General features: G+C 41.4%; 1 protein-coding gene across 1 annotated transcript in view; it reads left to right on the forward strand.

The window, feature by feature from the left end:
- UNC13B (unc-13 homolog B) overlaps positions 1–20,716 on the forward strand; it is a gene marked incomplete in the record, with an annotated part of 1,551,453 nt that overhangs the window by 968,767 nt on the left and 561,970 nt on the right. Inside the window, 1 exon segment of the mRNA XM_053701016.1 lies at positions 14,299–14,440. Coding sequence (XP_053556991.1) covers positions 14,299–14,440 — 142 coding nt within the window.

The raw sequence follows: 20,716 nt of genomic DNA on the forward strand, positions 1-20,716 counted from the left end.
GGGAGTAAACATGATACTACATCATCCCCTACTGTGTTTACACCAGTTATGCCCACACAGGAGGCCCCTAGTACATCTAGTGCGCCTATACTTATTACCATGCAACAATTAACGGCTGTAATGGATAACTCCATAGCAAATCTTTTATCCAAAATGCCTACTTATCAGAGAAAGCGCGATTGCTCTGTTTTAAACACTGAAGAGCAAGAGGACGCTGATGATAACTGTTCTGACATACCCTCACACCAATCTCAAGGGGCCATGAGGGAGGTTTTGTCTGATGGAGAAATTTCAGATTCAGGAAAAATTTCTCATCAAGCTGAACCTGATGTTGTGACATTTAAATTTAAACTAGAACATCTCCGCGCACTGCTTAAGGAGGTGTTATCTACTCTGGATGATTGTGACAATTTGGTCATTCCAGAGAAATTATGTAAGATGGACAAGTTCCTAGAGGTTCCGGTGCCCCCCGACGCTTTTCCTATACCCAAGCGGGTGGCGGACATAGTAAATAAAGAGTGGGAAAGGCCCGGCATACCTTTTGTTCCCCCCCCCTATATTTAAGAAATTATTTCCTATAGTCGACCCCAGAAAGGACTTATGGCAGACAGTCCCCAAGGTCGAGGGGGCGGTTTCTACTCTAAACAAACGCACTACTATTCCTATCGAAGATAGTTGTGCTTTCAAAGATCCTATGGATAAGAAATTAGAGGGTTTGCTTAAAAAGATTTTTGTACAGCAAGGTTACCTTCTACCACCAATTTCATGCATTGTTCCTGTCACTACGGCAGCGTGTTTCTGGTTCGAAGAACTAGAAAAATCGCTCAGTAAAGAATCTTCGTATGAGGAGGTTATGGACAGAGTTCAAGCACTTAAATTGGCTAACTCTTTTGTTTTAGATGCCGCTTTGCAATTAGCTAGATTAGCGGCGAAAAATTCAGGGTTTGCTATTGTGGCGCGCAGAGCGCTTTGGCTAAAGTCTTGGTCAGCGGATGTGTCTTCCAAGACAAAATTGCTTAACATTCCTTTCAAAGGTAAAACATTATTTGGACCTGATTTGAAAGAGATTATTTCAGACATCACTGGGGGAAAGGGCCACGCCCTCCCACAGGATAGGTCTTTTAAGGCTAAAAATAAGCCTAATTTTCGTCCCTTTCGCAGAAACGGACCAGTCTCTAATTATGTATCCTCTAAGCAAGAGGGTAATACTTCACAACCCAAACCAGCCTGGAAACCAATGCAAGGCTGGAACAAGGGTAAGCAGGCCAAGAAGCCTACCACTGCTACCAAAACAGCATGAAGGGATAGCCCCGATCCGGGACCGGATCTAGTGGGGGGCAGACTTACTCTCTTTGCTCAGGCTTGGGCAAGAGATGTTCAGGATCCTTGGGCGCTAGAAATAGTTTCTCAAGGTTATCTCCTGGAATTCAAGGAACTACCCCCAAGGGGAAGGTTCCACAGGTCTCAATTATCTTCAAACCAAATAAAGAGATAGGCATTCTTACATTGTGTAGAAGACCTGTTAAAGATGGGAGTGATACATCCAGTTCCAATAAGAGAACAAGGAATGGGATTTTATTCCAATCTGTTCATAGTTCCCAAAAAAGAGGGAACATTCAGACCAATTTTGGATCTAAAGATCCTAAACCAATTTCTCAGGGTACCATCGTTCAAAATGGAAACTATTCGAACGATCCTACCTACTATCCAGGAAAATCAATTTATGACTACCGTGGATTTAAAGGATGCGTACCTACATATTCCTATCCACAAGGAACATCATCAGTTCCTAAGGTTCGCTTTTCTGGACAAGCATTACCAGTTTGTGGCACTTCCATTCGGATTAGCCACTGCTCCAAGGATTTTCACAAAGGTACTAGGGTCCCTTCTAGCGGTTCTAAGACCAAGGGGCATTGCAGTAGTACCTTACTTGGACGACATCCTGATTCAAGCGTCGTCCATGTCAAAAGCAAAGGCTCATACGGACATCGTCCTAGCCTTTCTCAGATCTCACGGATGGAAGGTGAACAAAGAAAAAAGTTCTCTGTCCCCGTCAACAAGAGTTCCCTTCTTGGGAACGATAATAGATTCCTTAGAAATGAGGATTTCTCCAACATAGGTGTGTCCGGTCCACGGCGTCATCCTTACTTGTGGGATATTCTCTTCCCCAACAGGAAATGGCAAAGAGCCCAGCAAAGCTGGTCATATGATCCCTCCTAGGCTCCGCCTACCCCAGTCATTCTCTTTGCCGTTGCACAGGCAACATCTCCACGGAGATGGCTAAGAGTTTTTTGGTGTTTAAATGTAGTTTTTATTCTTCAATCAAGTGTTTGTTATTTTAAAATAGTGCTGGTATGTACTATTTACTCTGAAACAGAAAAGAGAAGAAGATTTCTGTTTGTGAGAGGAAGATGATTTTAGCAAACGTTACTAAAATCGATTGCTGTTTCCACACAGGACTGTTGAGATGAAGGAAACTTCAGTTGGGGGAAGCAGTTGGCAGACTTTTCTGCCTGAGGTATGATGGCCACATTTCTATCACGACTTGGTAATGCTGGAAGGCTGTCATTTTCCCTATGGGAACCGGTAAGCCATTTTCTTAGATTAAGTATAAGAATAAAGGCTTTATAAGGGCTTAAAAAACTGGTAGACATTTTTCTGGGCTAAAACAATCACTTGCTAAGCATATTTGACAGATTATAGCGCATTATAGTTATTATAATCTTGGGGATTGTTGTTAAAAAACGGCAGGCACTGTATGGACACCTTTTTCAGATGGGGGCCTTCTCTAGTCATAGGCAGAGCCTCATTTTCGCGCCACTAATGCGCAGTTGTTTTTGGAAGGCAAGGCATGCAGATGCATGTGTGAGGAGCTAAGATCCACTGAAAAAGCTTATAGAAGGCGTCATTTGGTATCGTATTCCCCTCTGGGCTTGGTTGGGTCTCAGCAAAGCAGATTCCTGGGACTGTATAGGGGTTAAATGTAAAAACGGCTCCGGTTCCGTTATTTTAAGGGTTAAAGCTTTCAAATTTGGTGTGCAATACTTTTAAGGCTTTAAGACACTGTGGTGAAATTTTGGTGAATTTTGAACAATTGCTTCATACTTTTTCGCATATTCAGTAATAAAGTGTGTTCTGTTTAAAATTTAAAGTGACAGTAACGGTTTTATTTTAAAACGTTTTTTGTGCTTTGTTGACAAGTTTAAGCCTGTTTACCATGTCTGAACCATCAGATAAACGATGTTCTATATGTATGAAAGCCAATGTGTCTCCCCATTTAAATATATGTGATAATTGTGACATGGTGTCCAAACAAAGTAGGGACAATGATGCCACAGATAATAATAGTGCCCAAGATGATTCTTCAGATGAGGGGAGTAAGCATGGTACTGCATCACCCCCTTCTGTGTCTACACCAGTTTTGCCCACACAAGAGGCCCCTAGTACATCTAGTGCGCCAATACTTATTACTATGCAACAATTAACGGCTGTTATGGATAATTCTATTAAAAATATTTTATCTAAAATGCCTACTTATCAAAGAAAGCGCGATTGCTCTGTTTTAAACACTGAAGAGCAAGAGGACGCTGATGATAACGCTTCTGACATACCCTCACACCAATCTGAAGGGGCCAGGAGGGAGGTTTTGTCTGAGGGAGAAATTTCAGATTCAGGGAAAATTTCTCAACAAGCTGAACCTGATGTTGTAACATTTAAATTTAAATTAGAACATCTCCGCGCACTGCTTAAGGAGGTATTATCTACTCTGGATGATTGTGACAATTTGGTCATTCCAGAGAAATTATGTAAGATGGATAAGTTCCTAGAGGTTCCGGTGCCCCCCGATGTTTTTCCTATACCCAAGAGGGTGGCGGACATAGTAAACAAGGAATGGGAAAGGCCCGGCATACCTTTTGTGCCTCCCCCTATATTTAAGAAATTATTTCCTATAGTCGACCCCAGAAAGGACTTATGGCAGACAGTCCCTAAGGTCGAGGGGGCGGTCTCTACTCTAAACAAACGCACTACTATTCCCATAGAAGATAGTTGCGCTTTTAAAGATCCTATGGATAAAAAATTAGAGGGTTTGCTTAAAAGAATGTTTGTTCAGCAAGGTTACCTTCTTCAACCAATTTCATGCATTGTTCCTGTCACTACGGCAGCGTGTTTCTGGTTCGAAGAACTAGAAAAGTCGCTCAATAAAGAATCTTCGTATGAGGAGGTTATGGACAGAGTTCATGCACTTAAATTGGCTAACTCTTTTATTCTAGATGCCGCTTTGCAATTAGCGAGATTAGCGGCGAAAAATTCAGGGTTTGCTATCGTGGCGCGCAGAGCGCTCTGGCTAAAGTCTTGGTCAGCGGATGTGTCTTCCAAGACAAAATTGCTTAACATCCCTTTCAAGGGCAAAACACTGTTTGGTCCTGATTTGAAAGAGATTATTTCAGACATCACCGGAGGAAAGGGCCACGCCCTTCCTCAGGATAGGTCTTTTAAGGCTAGAAATAAGCCTAATTTTCGTCCCTTTCGCAGAAACGGACCAGCCTCTACTTCTACATCCTCTAAGCAAGAGGGTAATACTTCTCAACCCAAACCAGCCTGGAGACCGATGCAAGGCTGGAACAAGGGTAAGCAGGCCAAGAAGCCTGCCACTGCTACCAAAACAGCATGAAGGGATGGCCCCCGATCCGGGACCGGATCTGGTGGGGGGCAGACTTTCTCTCTTTGCTAAGGCCTGGGCAAGAGATGTTCAGGATCCTTGGGCACTAGAAATAGTTTCTCAAGGTTATCTCCTGGAATTCAAGGAACTACCCCCAAGGGGAAGGTTCCACAGGTCTCAATTATCTTCAAACCAAATAAAAAGACAGGCATTCTTACATTGTGTAGAAGACCTGTTAAAGATGGGAGTAATTCATCCAGTTCCAATAAGAGAACAAGGGATGGGGTTTTACTCCAACCTGTTCATAGTTCCCAAAAAAGAGGGAACATTCAGACCAATTCTAGATCTCAAGATCCTAAACAAATTTCTCAGGGTTCCATCGTTCAAAATGGAAACCATTCGAACGATCCTTCCTACCATCCAGGAAGGTCAATTTATGACCACGGTGGATTTAAAGGATGCGTACCTCCATATTCCTATCCACAAGGAACATCATCAGTTCCTAAGGTTCGCTTTTCTGGACAAGCATTACCAGTTTGTGGCACTTCCATTCGGATTAGCCACTGCTCCGAGAATTTTCACAAAGGTACTAGGGTCCCTTCTAGCGGTTCTAAGACCAAGGGGCATTGCAGTAGTACCGTACTTGGACGACATCCTGATTCAAGCGTCGTCTCTGTCAAAAGCAAAGGCTCATACGGACATCGTCCTAGCCTTTCTCAGATCTCACGGATGGAAAGTGAACATAGAAAAAAGTTATCTTTCCCCGTCAACAAGAGTTCCCTTCTTGGGAACAATAATAGACTCCTTAGAAATGAGGATTTTTCTGACAGAGGTCAGAAAATCAAAACTTCTAAGCTCTTGTCAAGTTCTTCATTCTGTTCTTCGTCCTTCCATAGCGCAGTGCATGGAAGTAATAGGATTGATGGTTGCAGCAATGGACATAGTTCCTTTTGCACGAATTCATCTAAGACCATTACAACTGTGCATGCTCAGACAGTGGAATGGGGATTATACAGACTTGTCTCCGACGATTCAAGTAGATCAAAGGACCAGAGATTCACTCCGTTGGTGGCTAATCCTGGACAACCTGTCACAGGGAATGAGCTTCCGCAGACCAGAGTGGGTCATTGTCACGACCGACGCCAGTCTGGTGGGCTGGGGCGCGGTCTGGGAACCCCTGAAAGCTCAGGGTCTATGGTCTCGGGAAGAATCTCTTCTCCCGATAAACATTCTGGAACTGAGAGCGATATTCAATGCTCTCAAAGCTTGGCCTCATCTAGCAAAGGCCAAATTCATAAGGTTTCAATCAGACAACATGACGACAGTTGCATATATCAACCATCAGGGGGGAACAAGGAGTTCCCTGGCGATGGAGGAAGTGACCAAGATAATTCAATGGGCGGAGGATCACTCCTGCCACTTGTCTGCAATCCACATCCCAGGAGTGGAAAATTGGAAAGCGGATTTTCTGAGTCGTCAGACATTCCATCCGGGGGAGTGGGAACTCCACCCGGAAATCTTTGCCCAAATAACTCAATTATGGGGCATTCCAGACATGGATCTGATGGCGTCTCACCAGAACTTCAAGGTTCCTTGTTACGGGTCCAGATCCAGGGATCCCAAGGCGACTCTAGTAGATGCACTAGTAGCACCTTGGACCTTCAACCTAGCTTATGTTTTCCCACCGTTTCCTCTCATTCCCAGGCTGGTAGCCAGGATCAACCAGGAGAGGGCTTCGGTGATCTTGATAGCTCCTGCGTGGCCACGCAGGACTTGGTATGCAGACCTGGTGAATATGTCATCGGCTCCACCATGGAAGCTACCTTTGAGACAGGACCTTCTTGTTCAAGGTCCATTCGAACATCCGAATCTGGTTTCTCTCCAACTGACTGCTTGGAGATTGAACGCTTGATTTTATCAAAGCGTGGGTTTTCAGATTCTGTAATAGATATTCTGATTCAGGCTAGAAAGCCTGTGACTAGAAAGATTTACCATAAAATATGGAAAAAATATATCTGTTGGTGTGAATCTAAAGGATTCCCATGGAACAAGATAAAAATTCCTAGGATTTTATCCTTTCTACAAGAGGGTTTGGAGAAGGGATTATCTGCAAGTTCTCTGAAGGGACAGATTTCTGCGTTATCTGTTTTACTTCACAAAAGGCTGGCAGCTGTGCCAGACGTTCAAGCGTTTGTTCAGGCTCTGGTTAGAATCAAGCCTGTTTACAGACCTTTGACTCTTCCCTGGAGTCTTAATCTAGTTCTTTCAGTTCTTCAAGGGGTTCCGTTTGAACCCTTACATTCCGTAGATATTAAGTTATTATCTTGGAAAGTTTTGTTTTTGGTTGCAATTTCTTCTGCTAGAAGAGTTTCTGAGTTATCTGCTCTGCAGTGTTCTCCGCCCTATCTGGTGTTCCATGCAGATAAGGTGGTTTTGCGTACTAAGCCTGGTTTTCTTCCGAAAGTTGTTTCCAACAAAAATATTAACCAGGAGATAGTTGTACCTTCTTTGTGCCCGAATCCAGTTTCAAAGAAGGAACGTTTGTTACACAATTTGGACGTAGTCCGTGCTCTAAAATTCTATTTAGAGGCCACTAAAGATTTCAGACAAACTTCTTCTTTGTTTGTTGTTTATTCTGGTAAAAGGAGAGGTCAAAAAGCAACTTCTACCTCTCTTTCTTTTTGGCTTAAAAGCATTATCCGTTTGGCTTATGAGACTGCCGGACGGCAGCCTCCTGAAAGAATCACAGCTCACTCCACTAGGGCTGTGGCTTCCACATGGGCCTTCAAGAACGAGGCTTCTGTTGACCAGATATGTAAGGCAGCGACTTGGTCTTCACTGCACACTTTTGCCAAATTTTACAAATTTGATACTTTTGCTTCTTCAGAGGCTATTTTTGGGAGAAAGGTTCTGCAAGCCGTGGTGCCTTCCATTTAGGTGACCTGATTTGCTCCCTCCCTTCATCCGTGTCCTAAAGCTTTGGTATTGGTTCCCACAAGTAAGGATGACGCCGTGGACCGGACACACCTATGTTGGAGAAAACAGAATTTATGCTTACCTGATAAATTACTTTCTCCAACGGTGTGTCCGGTCCACGGCCCGCCCTGGTTTTTTTAATCAGGTCTGATGAATTATTTTCTCTAACTACAGTCACCACGGTATCATATGGTTTCTCCTATGCATATTTCCTCCTGTACGTCGGTCGAATGACTGGGGTAGGCGGAGCCTAGGAGGGATCATATGACCAGCTTTGCTGGGCTCTTTGCCATTTCCTGTTGGGGAAGAGAATATCCCACAAGTAAGGATGACGCCGTGGACCGGACACACCGTTGGAGAAAGTAATTTATCAGGTAAGCATAAATTCTGTTTTTTCTGACAGAGGTCAGAAAATCAAAACTTCTAAGCTCTTGTCAAGTACTTCATTCTGTTCCTCGTCCTTCCATAGCGCAGTGCATGGAAGTAATAGGATTGATGGTTGCAACAATGGACATAGTTCCTTTTGCACGAATTCATCTAAGACCATTACAACTGTGCATGCTCAGACAGTGGAATGGGGATTATACAGACTTGTCTCCGACGATTCAAGTAGATCAAAAGACCAGAGATTCACTCCGTTGGTGGCTGACCCTGGACAATCTGTCACAGGGAATGAGCTTCCGCAGACCAGAGTGGGTCATTGTCACGACCGACGCCAGCCTAGTGGGCTGGGGCGCGGTCTGGGAATCCCTGAAAGCTCAGGGTCTATGGTCTCGGGAAGAGTCTCTTCTCCCGATAAACATTCTGGAACTGAGAGCGATATTCAATGCTCTCAGAGCTTGGCCTCAACTAGCAAAGGCCAAATTCATAAGGTTTCATGACGACCGTTGCATATATCAATCATCAGGGGGGAACAAGGAGTTCCCTGGCGATGAAAGAAGTGACCAAGATAATTCAATGGGCGGAGGATCACTCCTGCCACTTGTCTGCGATCCACATCCCAGGAGTGGAAAATTGGGAAGCGGATTTTCTGAGTCGTCAGACATTCCATCCGGGGGAGTGGGAACTCCATCCGGAAATCTTTGCCCAAATAACTCAATTATGGGGCATTCCAGACATGGATCTGATGGCGTCTCGTCAGAACTTCAAGGTTCCTTGCTACGGGTCCAGATCCAGGGATCCCAAGGCGACTCTAGTAGATGCACTAGTAGCACCTTGGACCTTCAACCTAGCTTATGTATTCCCACCGTTTCCTCTCATCCCCAGGCTGGTAGCCAGGATCAATCAGGAGAGGGCCTCGGTGATCTTGATAGCTCCTGCGTGGCCACGCAGGACTTGGTATGCAGACCTGGTGAATATGTCATCGGCTCCACCATGGAAGCTACCTTTGAGACAGGACCTTCTTGTTCAGGGTCCATTCGAACATCCGAATCTGGTTTCCCTCCAACTGACGGCTTGGAGATTGAACGCTTGATTTTATCAAAGCGTGGGTTTTCAGATTCTGTAATAGATACTCTGATTCAGGCTAGAAAGCCTGTAACTAGAAAAATTTACCATAAAATATGGAAAAAGTATATCTGTTGGTGTGAATCTAAAGGATTCCCATGGAACAAGATAAAAATTCCTAAGATTCTATCCTTTCTACAAGAAGGTTTGGAGAAAGGATTATCTCCAAGTTTTCTGAAGGGACAGATCTCTGCTTTATCTGTTTTACTTCACAAAAGACTGGCAGCTGTGCCAGATGTTCAAGCATTTGTTCAGGCTCTGGTTAGGATCAAGCCTGTTTACAGACCTTTGACTCCTCCCTGGAGTCTAAATCTAGTTCTTTCAGTTCTTCAAGGGGTTCCGTTTGAACCCTTACATTCCGTAGATATTAAGTTATTATCTTGGAACGTTTTGTTTTTAGTTGCAATTTCTTCTGCTAGAAGAGTTTCAGAGTTATCTGCTCTGCAGTGTTCTCCGCCCTATCTGGTGTTCCATGCAGATAAGGTGGTTTTGCGTACTAAGCCTGGTTTTCTTCCGAAAGTTGTTTCCAACAAAAATATTAACCAGGAGATAGTTGTACCTTCTTTGTGTCCGAATCCAGTTTCAAAGAAGGAACGTTTGTTACACAATTTGGACATAGTCCGTGCTCTAAAATTCTATTTAGAGGCTACTAAAGATTTCAGACAAACATCTTCCTTGTTTGTTGTTTATTCTGGTAAAAGGAGAGGTCAAAAAGCGACTTCTACCTCTCTTTCCTTTTGGCTTAAAAGCATTATCCGATTGGCTTATGAGACTGCCGGACGGCAGCCTCCTGAAAGAATCACAGCTCACTCCACTAGGGCTGTGGCTTCCACATGGGCCTTCAAGAACGAGGTTTCTGTTGACCAGATATGTAAGGCAGCGACTTGGTCTTCACTGCACACTTTTGCCAAATTTTACAAATTTGATACTTTTGCTTCTTCGGAGGCTATTTTTGGGAGAGAGGTTTTGCAAGCCGTGGTGCCTTCCATTTAGGTGACCTGATTTGCTCCCTCCCTTCATCCGTGTCCTAAAGCTTTGGTATTGGTTCCCACAAGTAAGGATGACGCCGTGGACCGGACACACCAATGTTGGAGAAAACAGAATTTATGCTTACCTGATAAATTACTTTCTCCAACGGTGTGTCCGGTCCACGGCCCGCCCTGGTTTTTTAATCAGGTCTGATGAATTATTTTCTCTAACTACAGTCACCACGGTATCATATGGTTTCTCCTATATATATTTCCTCCTGTCCGTCGGTCGAATGACTGGGGTGGGCGGAGCCTAGGAGGGATCATGTGACCAGCTTTGCTGGGACTCTTTGCCATTTCCTGTTGGGGAAGAGAATATCCCACAAGTAAGGATGACGCCGTGGACCGGACACACCGTTGGAGAAAGTAATTTATCAGGTAAGCATAAATTCTGTTTTTTGTTCCTGGATGACTGTGCCCCTGTGCAAAAAGTGAGGACCATAAAGAGATGATTTACCAGATTTGATGTGAAGGAATTTTAGAATTTTAGAAGCTTGTTCAAGGCCATGACCTTAAACCCACTGAACACCTTTGAGATGAATTTGGACACCAATTTTGTGCCAGACCTTCTCTCCAACATCAATACCTGACTTCACAAATGCTCTTTTGACTGAATGGGTGCAAATTCCCACAGACACACTCAGAATTCTTTTGAAAAGCCTTCCCAGAAGAATGATGGCTGTTACAAATGGAGGACAACTATATATCGATGTCTGTTTTTTTCCCCTTTTTATATTATGTTTTTAATATTTATTATGTTTGTTGCTTGCTGGGCACAATGAACAAAGATGGTTGGGAGTTATAGTTTGGGGGGATATATTGCTACTATTTAGGACTTCTTTTTTTATAGGGCTCAGTTAAAGAGTGTTGCTTATATTGAATGATGATTATTATTCCAAAATTAAATGGATCTAGTTAAAAAAAACTTTTTTAGCATGGACCATGTGATTACTTGCTTTACAGATGATGGAAGAAACCCATAAAAACAGGAAAATACTTCATCATTAAGAGTCTAAAGTCTCTGGTGGAAAATAAATGATTTTTAGTTTCCTTTCTGGGCAAATCCTTAAAACATAACTTTAGTCAACTGTGCATATGTAAGAAGTTGCTGGCTACAAATACACTCTAATATATATATTTTTACATATTGAAAGAAACCTTGTATTACAAATTACATGATATTGTGATTAAAGATTTATAGGAAAATATAAATAAAATTTCAAAAACACTATATTATAAGGGAAAAGGTAATGGTCATATATACTCTATGGCCAAATAGAACTATAAAAGCTCATGTGACAAATGTGAGAGAATATACAGGAGGGATAAAACTATAGGATATCAGGTCTCACACAATAATAAGTCATTGTTAATAGCAAACTTAATGGGATAACAGGTTTTACTGCACAAAAGGAGGGTGTGTTACAAAGTCAACCGAGCAACAACTATAACCAGGCATCGGAATGAGCGTCCCTCTACAGATAGATCACAGCATGAGAGAAGGATGACCTCATATTATTATTCTTTATTTATAAAGCGCCAACAGATTCCGCAGCGCTGAACCAGGTGACATTTAGAACTATATTACTTTCCTGAGTATTTATCTTTATCAGGGGGCATTCATCCCTTTAAAGTCTGAGCTATTAATAAAGACAACAATATAAACATCATTAATTATAAATAATAAGCAACCAATGTCACTTAAGCTGTCTTACTCTAAATGGTGGCCATAGTGCTATATTTGCAGTAAAATTGACTTATGTCAAAATATTAAACCAGTAGGCAGTGCCTAAAAATGTTATTCAATAGAAATGGGATATATTTATTAAATTATATAGTATGTGTAAACAATGTTACAATATAATAAAAACAGTGGCGTCACTAGGGTTGGTGTTACCTGGTGCGGTAACTCATGGTTTCACCCTCCCTCCCCCCCCTCCCCCCAGTAATTTTCTTACTAATGGTACTCGTAATTCTTAACTCCAATGGTGCAAGCGATTGATGGCTATACACATTTGTTTTTTGTTTTCCTTGGCTCACCAGATGTGTTCAGCTAGCTCCCAGTAGTGCATTTATGCTTATTCAACAAAGAATACTAAGAGAATGATGCCAACTTGTTGGGGGGTTTTAAGCATGAAATAATATATTTATATAGTTGCATGTCCCTTTAACCTACCAGTCCAACAAATTGCATGCAGAGTAGAAGTTTTGGGCTATATAGCCACAACATACTGTATTTTACAAGGTGTTGCATATGAATAATTGCCTGTATTAACTTCAAGATCTGCACCTTTTACACAGCATGTAGCAAACTTCAGTATATTGTATGCAGTTGGCTTTACTCAAGTACCTATCTCCCTACATTTTAATTTTACAACCTTAGACTGGGAGTAGGGTAGGGCCCATGTGATCAGGGGTAGGGTATGGATAGCTACTTGGTCAGGTGGCAGGGTTTGATTGGTCCTAGGTTTCTCTTAGAGAAAATTGTATATATAAAGTAGAAAGATGAGCATAAAGAATAGAATTTTAAATCCTACAAATTGGGAGCCCGTTCTGAGTGCCAAATTCTGAGCCTAACTTACTATGCATATTTGCTTTCTTCCTGTCCTGTATAATTTCCCCTTGTAATATACACATTTTTAACATAACAAAACCTGATTTCTAGTTTTGACAGCCTTGTAAAAAGTTGACATAACCTGTGCATTTCAGTTTGGGAATGAAGCAGTTCCTATGAAGGAGATCTGCAGTAACATGAGTAGCACTACAACACTACACAGCTGCTGAGCTGTAGGTGTTAACCACACATGCATTAAGATCACCTATCAAAACTATTCTAACATAACATATTTACACAGAGATACACAACTACTTTCATACATTTTTCAGGTGTGCTGGGGACATCTTTTTTGCAACAAATAACACAGCTTTAATTTTTGAAGAGTGGGATGCTGCCACCCTGCCACCTCCACCAATAAGCCCCATAGTCCGTATAAAACCATTCTTTAAAAAGGGCACTCGCAAATGTCACCTCATAAAGATGCAGATTTATCACAGAAATTAGTTGAAAAGTTCACTCTTCCCATCACTCAGTCACTGTTAGAGTTCCATCCTTCTATCTGTATGTTAACTTTGGTGAATCCAGACAGATACCACTTCTCCTTCTGGATAGCATGTGGAGGAAGGATTCTATTAGGCTAAAACCTTAAGATCCAGAAAGGTACGGTAGTGCGCCACCTGCAGGTGTCACATGGCTGTCAGCATCTTTGCCTGTGTTCATTTTGCCAGTGACGCTGGGCAGCCAGGGGGCATCTGCGGTACTGCTGCTGTGCACCTTGTACACACCTATGTTGCCAACTATGCAGTGAGGTGACACTATCGTGGGAGGCGGATTACTTGAGTACAATAAGTTCCTGCCTGGTGGTGTCACCCCCCCTAAGGGCGTCACCCGGGTGCGGTCCGCACCCTCCTAGTGATGCTTCTGCATAAAAACAAGGATCTTTGCATAAAACAATAGATCCAGAAGCGTAATTAGTCCACTCTCCTAAGTCTTGCTTTCTCTTCATTACTTTTCTTCCCACTTTCATTTTTGCTTATTGCCTCAGTGCTCTTTATTTCCATCTGTGTTTTTCCTTTTACCATAGAGTTACCCTTTTCTCGTACCTAGCCAATGTCTTAATGCCATCCATCTATGCTTAGCTCCTCTTCTCCCTACAATGCCCTTAACCTATCTCACTCCCCATTTATGTGAGAATTGCCTATTTATTTCAGATATGTTAACCTCCCCAATACATAGATTTGTTTTCTTAAGCAACACTGCTACTAATACATTATGTTTCAGTATTACTAATTCTTATATTTAGGACCTTTTTCTTTACCTTGTTTGAGGATAAAATTATGTTTTCAGGTGAGGTTGTTAAAGGAAATATTTGCACATATTTACAAATAGCTGATAACATCTTACACTAAGTATTCAATAACCAAAAGACATCTGAAATGTTATCTTTTATGTAAATTCAATCTAAAAATTCTCTCTCATGCATGATCAGTGAAACAATAGTAACAATGAAATATAATGACGGCTGAATACACATGAATCTGAATTATTCTTTATCTCTGCTTTCTGTTCAGTGCTGTGCGCCCAGGGCCTGCAAGCCAAGGACAAAACGGGATCTAGTGACCCCTACGTCACTGTACAGGTTGGAAAGACGAAAAAAAGAACAAAGACAATCTATGGGAACCTGAACCCAGTGTGGGAGGAAAAATTTCACTTGTAAGTAAATTGCACAGTTCTATCTATATAATTTGTGTATTTAAAAGGTTATAAGTTTAGTGAGCTGTACACTTGAATGCGTTCTATTCTTGATAGTTAACATGGTATCTATTCTGCTTTAACTTGGTCTTATGTCTTTTTTAAGAGGGGGAGATGGATACATGAGTGTTAAAATAGATGTTAAAATAGAAATATCCATGATAGTGCGAGAAGTGATAGGGAACAAAATAAAATAGGTGAGAGAGATGAAAGAGAACAGATTGAGGGGTGCAGTAGTAAAAAGGATTGGTGAGAGATGTAAAACGTAAAAAGGGAGCAGTACAGGGAAGGTAAAAAGGGTGCAGTACAGAGAAGGTAAAAAGGGTGCAGTACAGAGAAGGTAAAAAGGGTGCAGTACAGAGAAGGTAAAAAGGGAGCAGTACAGAGAAGGTAAAAAGGGTGCAGTACAGAGAAGGTAAAAAGGGTGCAGTACAGAGAAGGTAAAAAGGGTGCAGTACAGAGAAGGTAAAAAGGGTGCAGTACAGAGAAGGTAAAAAGGGTGCAGTACAGAGAAGGTAAAAAGGGTCCAGTACAGGGAAGGTAAAAAGGATGCATTACAGAGAAGGTAAAAAGGGTGCAGTACAGAGAAGGTAAAAAGGGTGCAGTACAGGGAAGGTAAAAAGGGTGCAGTACAGGGAAGGTAAAAAGGGTGCAGTACAGAGAAGGTAAAAAGGGTGCAGTACAGAGAAGGTAAAAAGGGTGCAGTACAGAGAAGGTAAAAAGGGTGGAGAACAGAGAAGGTAAAAAGGGTGCAGTACAGAGAAGATAAAAAGGGTGCAGTACAGGGAAGGTAAAAAGGGTGCAGTACAGGGAAGGTAAAAAGGGTGCAGTACAGGGAAGGTAAAAAGGGTGCAGTACAGAGAAGGTAAAAAGGATGCAGTACAAGGAAGGTAAAAAGGGTGCAGTAAAGGGAAGGTAAAAAGGGTGCAGTACAGGGAAGGTAAAAAGGGTGCAGTACAGGGAAGGTAAAAAGGGTGCAGTACAGAGAAGATAAAAAGGGAGCAGTACAAGGAAGGTAAAAAGGGTGCAGTACAGGGAAGGTAAAAAGGGTGCAGTACAAAGAAGGTAAAAAGGGTGCAGTACAAGGAAGGTAAAAAGGGTGCAGTACAGGGAAGGTAAAAAGGGTGCAGTACAGGGAAGGTAAAAAGGGTGCAGTACAGAGAAGATAAAAAGGGAGCAGTACAAGGAAGGTAAAAAGGGTGCAGTACAGGGAAGGTAAAAAGGGTGCAGTACAGGGAAGGTAAAAAGGGTGCAGTACAGGGAAGGTAAAAAGGGTGCAGTACAGAGAAGATAAAAAGGGAGCAGTACAAGGAAGGTAAAAAGGGTGCAGTACAGGGTACAGTGAGTGTGGAGAGTGTTCTATAATATTATTGTATATATAAACATTATTGGCACTTGTTGGAACTGGTGTTTAGAGGATGTATAAACTGTATTCTGCAGCAGATTTAGGACCCCTGATGATATATAGAGCATACACAAGGCATGTCCTGGTTTTATTTCCTTCAAGGTGAAAGTTTAACCCCTCAGTTGAAGCATAGCAGAGTGTAGGGAAGGCGAAACAGTAACCCTGGATCACAGAGAATGATCTGATGTTTTGGGAACTTTTTAAAGAACCCTATCTGGAACCTTTTGCTGTTGCTGTCTTGATTGTGCATTTCCTGTTACTGATCAGAAGGATGAGTAACTGATGGAAATCTATCTTCTCTCTGTTTGTTATGCTTAAAGGATTACTTTCTGTTATAATTTTTAAGCTAAACAACTAACATATTAAAGTTAATAAACATTAATTAAAACCTACTGACCTATATTTTCTCCAAAACGAAGTTTCATAACGTTCTAAAAGTTATATATTTGTCACGTTATCCTGCCCACTATTTTCAGCACTGCGTGTTCAAAATACTTAAACCAATAACTTTGTGTTTAAAGCCCCATTTTGAAACCTAGGTATTGTAAGTGGATTGGTACAGAGCAAAGGATACCCACGGAGTGGGTTTGGAAAACATTCAATTTGCAGACAAGATTTCTGATATACGGTAGAGATATGTTAATGAAATGCTATTGATAAAAAGCGTATTTGGGGTAGTTAGTTAGTAACAGGCATAGAAAATATTTACTTACAGTGGCCCTTTAAGATACATGTGTGCTGCCATACAAAAGAGGAGCTCTGAGCTTACTGTGTGGATACTTTTGACGTATCTAGTGTAGGTGTTGTAATAGCCTTATTACATAAATCACAAGTGGCCTCTTCCTGGTTGCAGTTCTTGATGGAGCATTCTGTATGGCCTGTGGGACTGGGGAGTGCTTTTTGGACATATAGGCTGTAATGAGTGCTAGATAGTGCCAGAGACCACACATTTTTAGATTATTGGAGACTGGTAGCTGATCTTTAATGCTTTTTTTTAATAAAGAAATCTAGCTATGCCAGTGATTTTGTGATCTTACTAATTAAAACAGTTAATTGTTCTGCTCCAGGCACTTGTTTTGACATATTGGACATATTTCCACTTTGCTTTCAGTTGAATAAAATTGTCATCCTGTTGTGAATGTCATAAAGTAGTGCAAGCAATAGTTTCTGAAAGTCCTTTTTGTGTTGTACTGTTTATTTATAACTGTTCCCTACACAAAAGTAAGATAGCGGATTTATCTGTTCATTAAATTAATTTAGATCATAAAAATGCTTGTGCTGTATTCTTTTTTTCTTTCATATAGGTAGCAAGAGTCCAGGATTTGTTACACATGGGATATACATTCCTCCAGGAGGAGGCAAAGTTTCCCAAACCTCAAAGCCTATAAATACCCCACCCACCTCACTCATATCCCAGTTTAAACTTTGCCTCCTTTGGAGGTGGTTCAAAGTATGATGTGCTTAAGATATGGGCTTTAGATTATATTGAAGTCCGTTTTCCTCTCAGAGTTACAATGATTGTCAGAGGGATGTTTGGGGAGTTCTGCCTTTACACAGCATGATGTAAACCTCTGGTAGTCTTTTTAAGGCCCTCTGTAAATTCAGTCGCAGTAAGTCTCATTCTGCCTCCCTTTACAGATCTACATACTCCTATCTTCTACCTCTGCTGATAGGTTTTTCAGTACTGGTTGCCTGTTTGCTTATAGTAGACGTGTCTACAAAAAAATGAAGGTAAGTGTGTATTTATCTATTAGGCACAGCTTTCTTTGGGCACTTGTTAAAAGCATAGGCTTATGTTTGTTATATAGGCAGCCTAGGGACAAGCATCAGGATGTTTTTAACTGGAAACTGTCATCTCAATTTTTCATTTTTTGGGGTATCTTATTCTAGTCCTGAGCTTTGGAAGAATTGAGCCTCTGATTGGCTGGTCCTGTTAGTGTGTCCATTCCAGGTTAGGTGGCGATTCTCGTCGCCTATTTTGGTATTCTTTATCTTAGATTGTCTGTTGTGAATCCTTGGCGACTATACCTCTTCCTTATGGGGTCGAAGTTACTGTGCCGCTTTTTCCCCTTTATTGGGATGGGTTTCTGGTCATCTGTTTTCTGGAAGCTCCTGTTTTAGCCCTTTGTTTCCCCCTACGATATCTCAGCTGCTTCCATATTTTTGGAGCTCTGGAGATTGTGTCGTCTCTTTTCCCTGCGTTTGCCCCTGCTAGGCGTTTAGGTTGCCTGCGGCCTCTCCACCCTGAATGCGCCTGATCTTGTCTGATCTCGGGAGAAACGCAGGGTCGGGCATGGTTACTACTTGGAATTCTCGTTCATTCGTAATTTCCTTGAGCTGTAGGGGTTTCTGGGATATTGATGCTGAGAGGATTTTTGGAGACTATTAATCTTCTTGATCTAGATTTCTAGGTTCTGAGCGCTGTTTTCTTGTAAGTTTTCCTTAGTTTTTAGACTTACTGTCCCTCGAGCATTTAGGGGTCAAGCTTCCTGTCTCTGGAAAACTTACATGAGCCTTCAGTGTCCAAGGTCCCTTGGATGCGGCTGTGATTGCATCACCTATTGTGCAAGGTCTTCTCCGGATGGGGTAACCCATGGGTTCCGCAGGGGTTATTAGTTTGATGCCGGCTCCGGGTGTCCATTTTTTTGGCCCTGATCCTTGTCTTTGACTGGACGTTTATGGGTTTTTCTGTGTCCTGATCTCTTAGATGGATCTAGACGGCCCAGTTTTCCGGTTCCCGAATGTCCTCTTGTCTCTTTGGCGGGATTTTCTTTTTTTAACGGAGAATTTGAATTCTTCTGGGCCGGCTGTAGTGGCCGGATGGTTTCTGTCAATTGGTATTGTTCTTTTGACGTCTGTCTACCATTTTACGCACCATGCCTGTGGGCGGGTGAGCGGTTATGTTGGTATTTCCCCTTCTTTTGGGGAAAGACTGGGCATACCACAGTATCCGCCTGGTGCCCTGGAGGTCCTTCTCTTCCTCTGTTCAGGGTGTCCTCCCTGCCTTGTGTGCAGGATGTTATGTGACGGGTTGGATTCTGGTGTCATGCCATTTCTGTAGTCTCAGTATGGGGTCTCCTTTTCTTTCATGTAATTAGCAAGAGTCCATGAGCTAGTGACGTATGGGATATACATTCCTACCAGGAGGGGCAAAGTTTCCCAAACCTCAAAATGCCTATAAATACACCCCTCACCACACCCACAATTCAGTTTTACAAACTTTGCCTCCCGTGGAGGTGGTGAAGTAAGTTTGTGCTAGATTCTTCGTTGATATGCGCTTCGCAGCATGCTGGAGCCCGGCAGTGAATGTCAGAGGGATGTGGAGAGAGTATTGCCTATTTGAATACCATGGTCTCCTTCTACGGGATCTATTTCATAGGTTCTCTGTTATCGGTCGTAGAGATTCATCTCTTACCTCCCTTTTCAGATCGACGATATACTCTTATATACCATTACCACTACTGATTCTCGTTTCAGTACTGGTTTGGTTATCTACTATATGTAGATTAGTGTCCTGGGGTAAGTAAAATCTTATTTTTTGTGACACTCTAAGCTATGGTTGGGCACTTTCTATGTAAAGTTCTAAATATATGTCTTTAAACTTATATTTGCCATGATTCAGGATAATCAGTATTCCTTTATAATTCAGACTGTCAGTTTCATTATTTGGGATAATGCATTTTAATTCAATTTATTTTTCATTACCTTGAAAATTTTCAATTGACCATTTTCCCTGAGTGCTGTTAGGCTCGCGGGGGCAGAAAATGTTTCTTTTTATTGCGTCATTCTTGGCGCGGACATTTTGGCGCAAATTTTTTTTGTCATTTCCGGCGCCGTAGTTGATGCCGGAAGTTGTTTTTTGTAACTTCATTTTGTGACGCATGTGTATTCAGACATTTTTTTCCCGCCAAAAAATGTGGGCGTCGGTTTCGGCATCAGAGGATGTGGCGTCATACTTGGCGCCAAAAATATGGGCATTGTATTTAGCGCCAATAATGTGGGCGTCATATTTGGCGCCAAAAAATGTGGGCGTATTTGTTCCATTTTTTCCTCACATTATTTAAACCTCACTTTTTTATTGCTTCTGGTTTTTAGAAGCTTATTATTTTTCATTCTTTTCCCATTCCTGAAACTGTCATTTAAGGAATTTGATAATTTTGCTTTAAATATTGTTTTTTTCTATAACATATTTCAAGATTTCACTGTTCCTGTTTCAAAAACGTTCTAAGGGATTCCTGTTGACTGAGTTCAGTCCTACCAAAGCTAAGTTCATTTATTTTAAAATGTTATGAATGTTTTTCTTTAGCTATGGTTTGTAATAAGTTATCATGATAAACTTTTACATGCAGAATCCGTTAGTATTTATGCTTTATATATTTGCTATTCTTTTTACATCTTATGTACAAGAATTACTTAGAAGATTTATAAGAATATTTTTCTGATTCTATTTTAAAGGCTTTGTCTGACATCGTGCCTTCTAATAAAATTTTTAGGTCTTTTTCAAACTTCTTTTTTAATTATTGAAGTTTCAAATGACCAACAACATAATGATTTATCCTTCTCTGATGATGTTTTTTCTCATTCAGAATTTTCTTCATCAGATATTGACACTAACAAATCCACTTTTTTATTTTTTTATTAAAGTACATTTGTTCTTTGTTGTTCTTTGTTGTTTGTTGTTCTTTCAAGACTAACTAACATTTTATTTCTGCTTATTTATTCTTCTGTATTTTCAGAGGTTTTTTTCCAGTTCTTCATACTAGGGAACGGAATAGGCTGAGAATTTTCTTTTATTCCTCCTTTAAAGGTTTTAAACTATATTCTTTGCCGGC

This window comes from Bombina bombina, chromosome 2 (genome assembly GCF_027579735.1).
Source record: "Bombina bombina isolate aBomBom1 chromosome 2, aBomBom1.pri, whole genome shotgun sequence".
Classification (NCBI taxonomy): domain Eukaryota; kingdom Metazoa; phylum Chordata; class Amphibia; order Anura; family Bombinatoridae; genus Bombina; species Bombina bombina.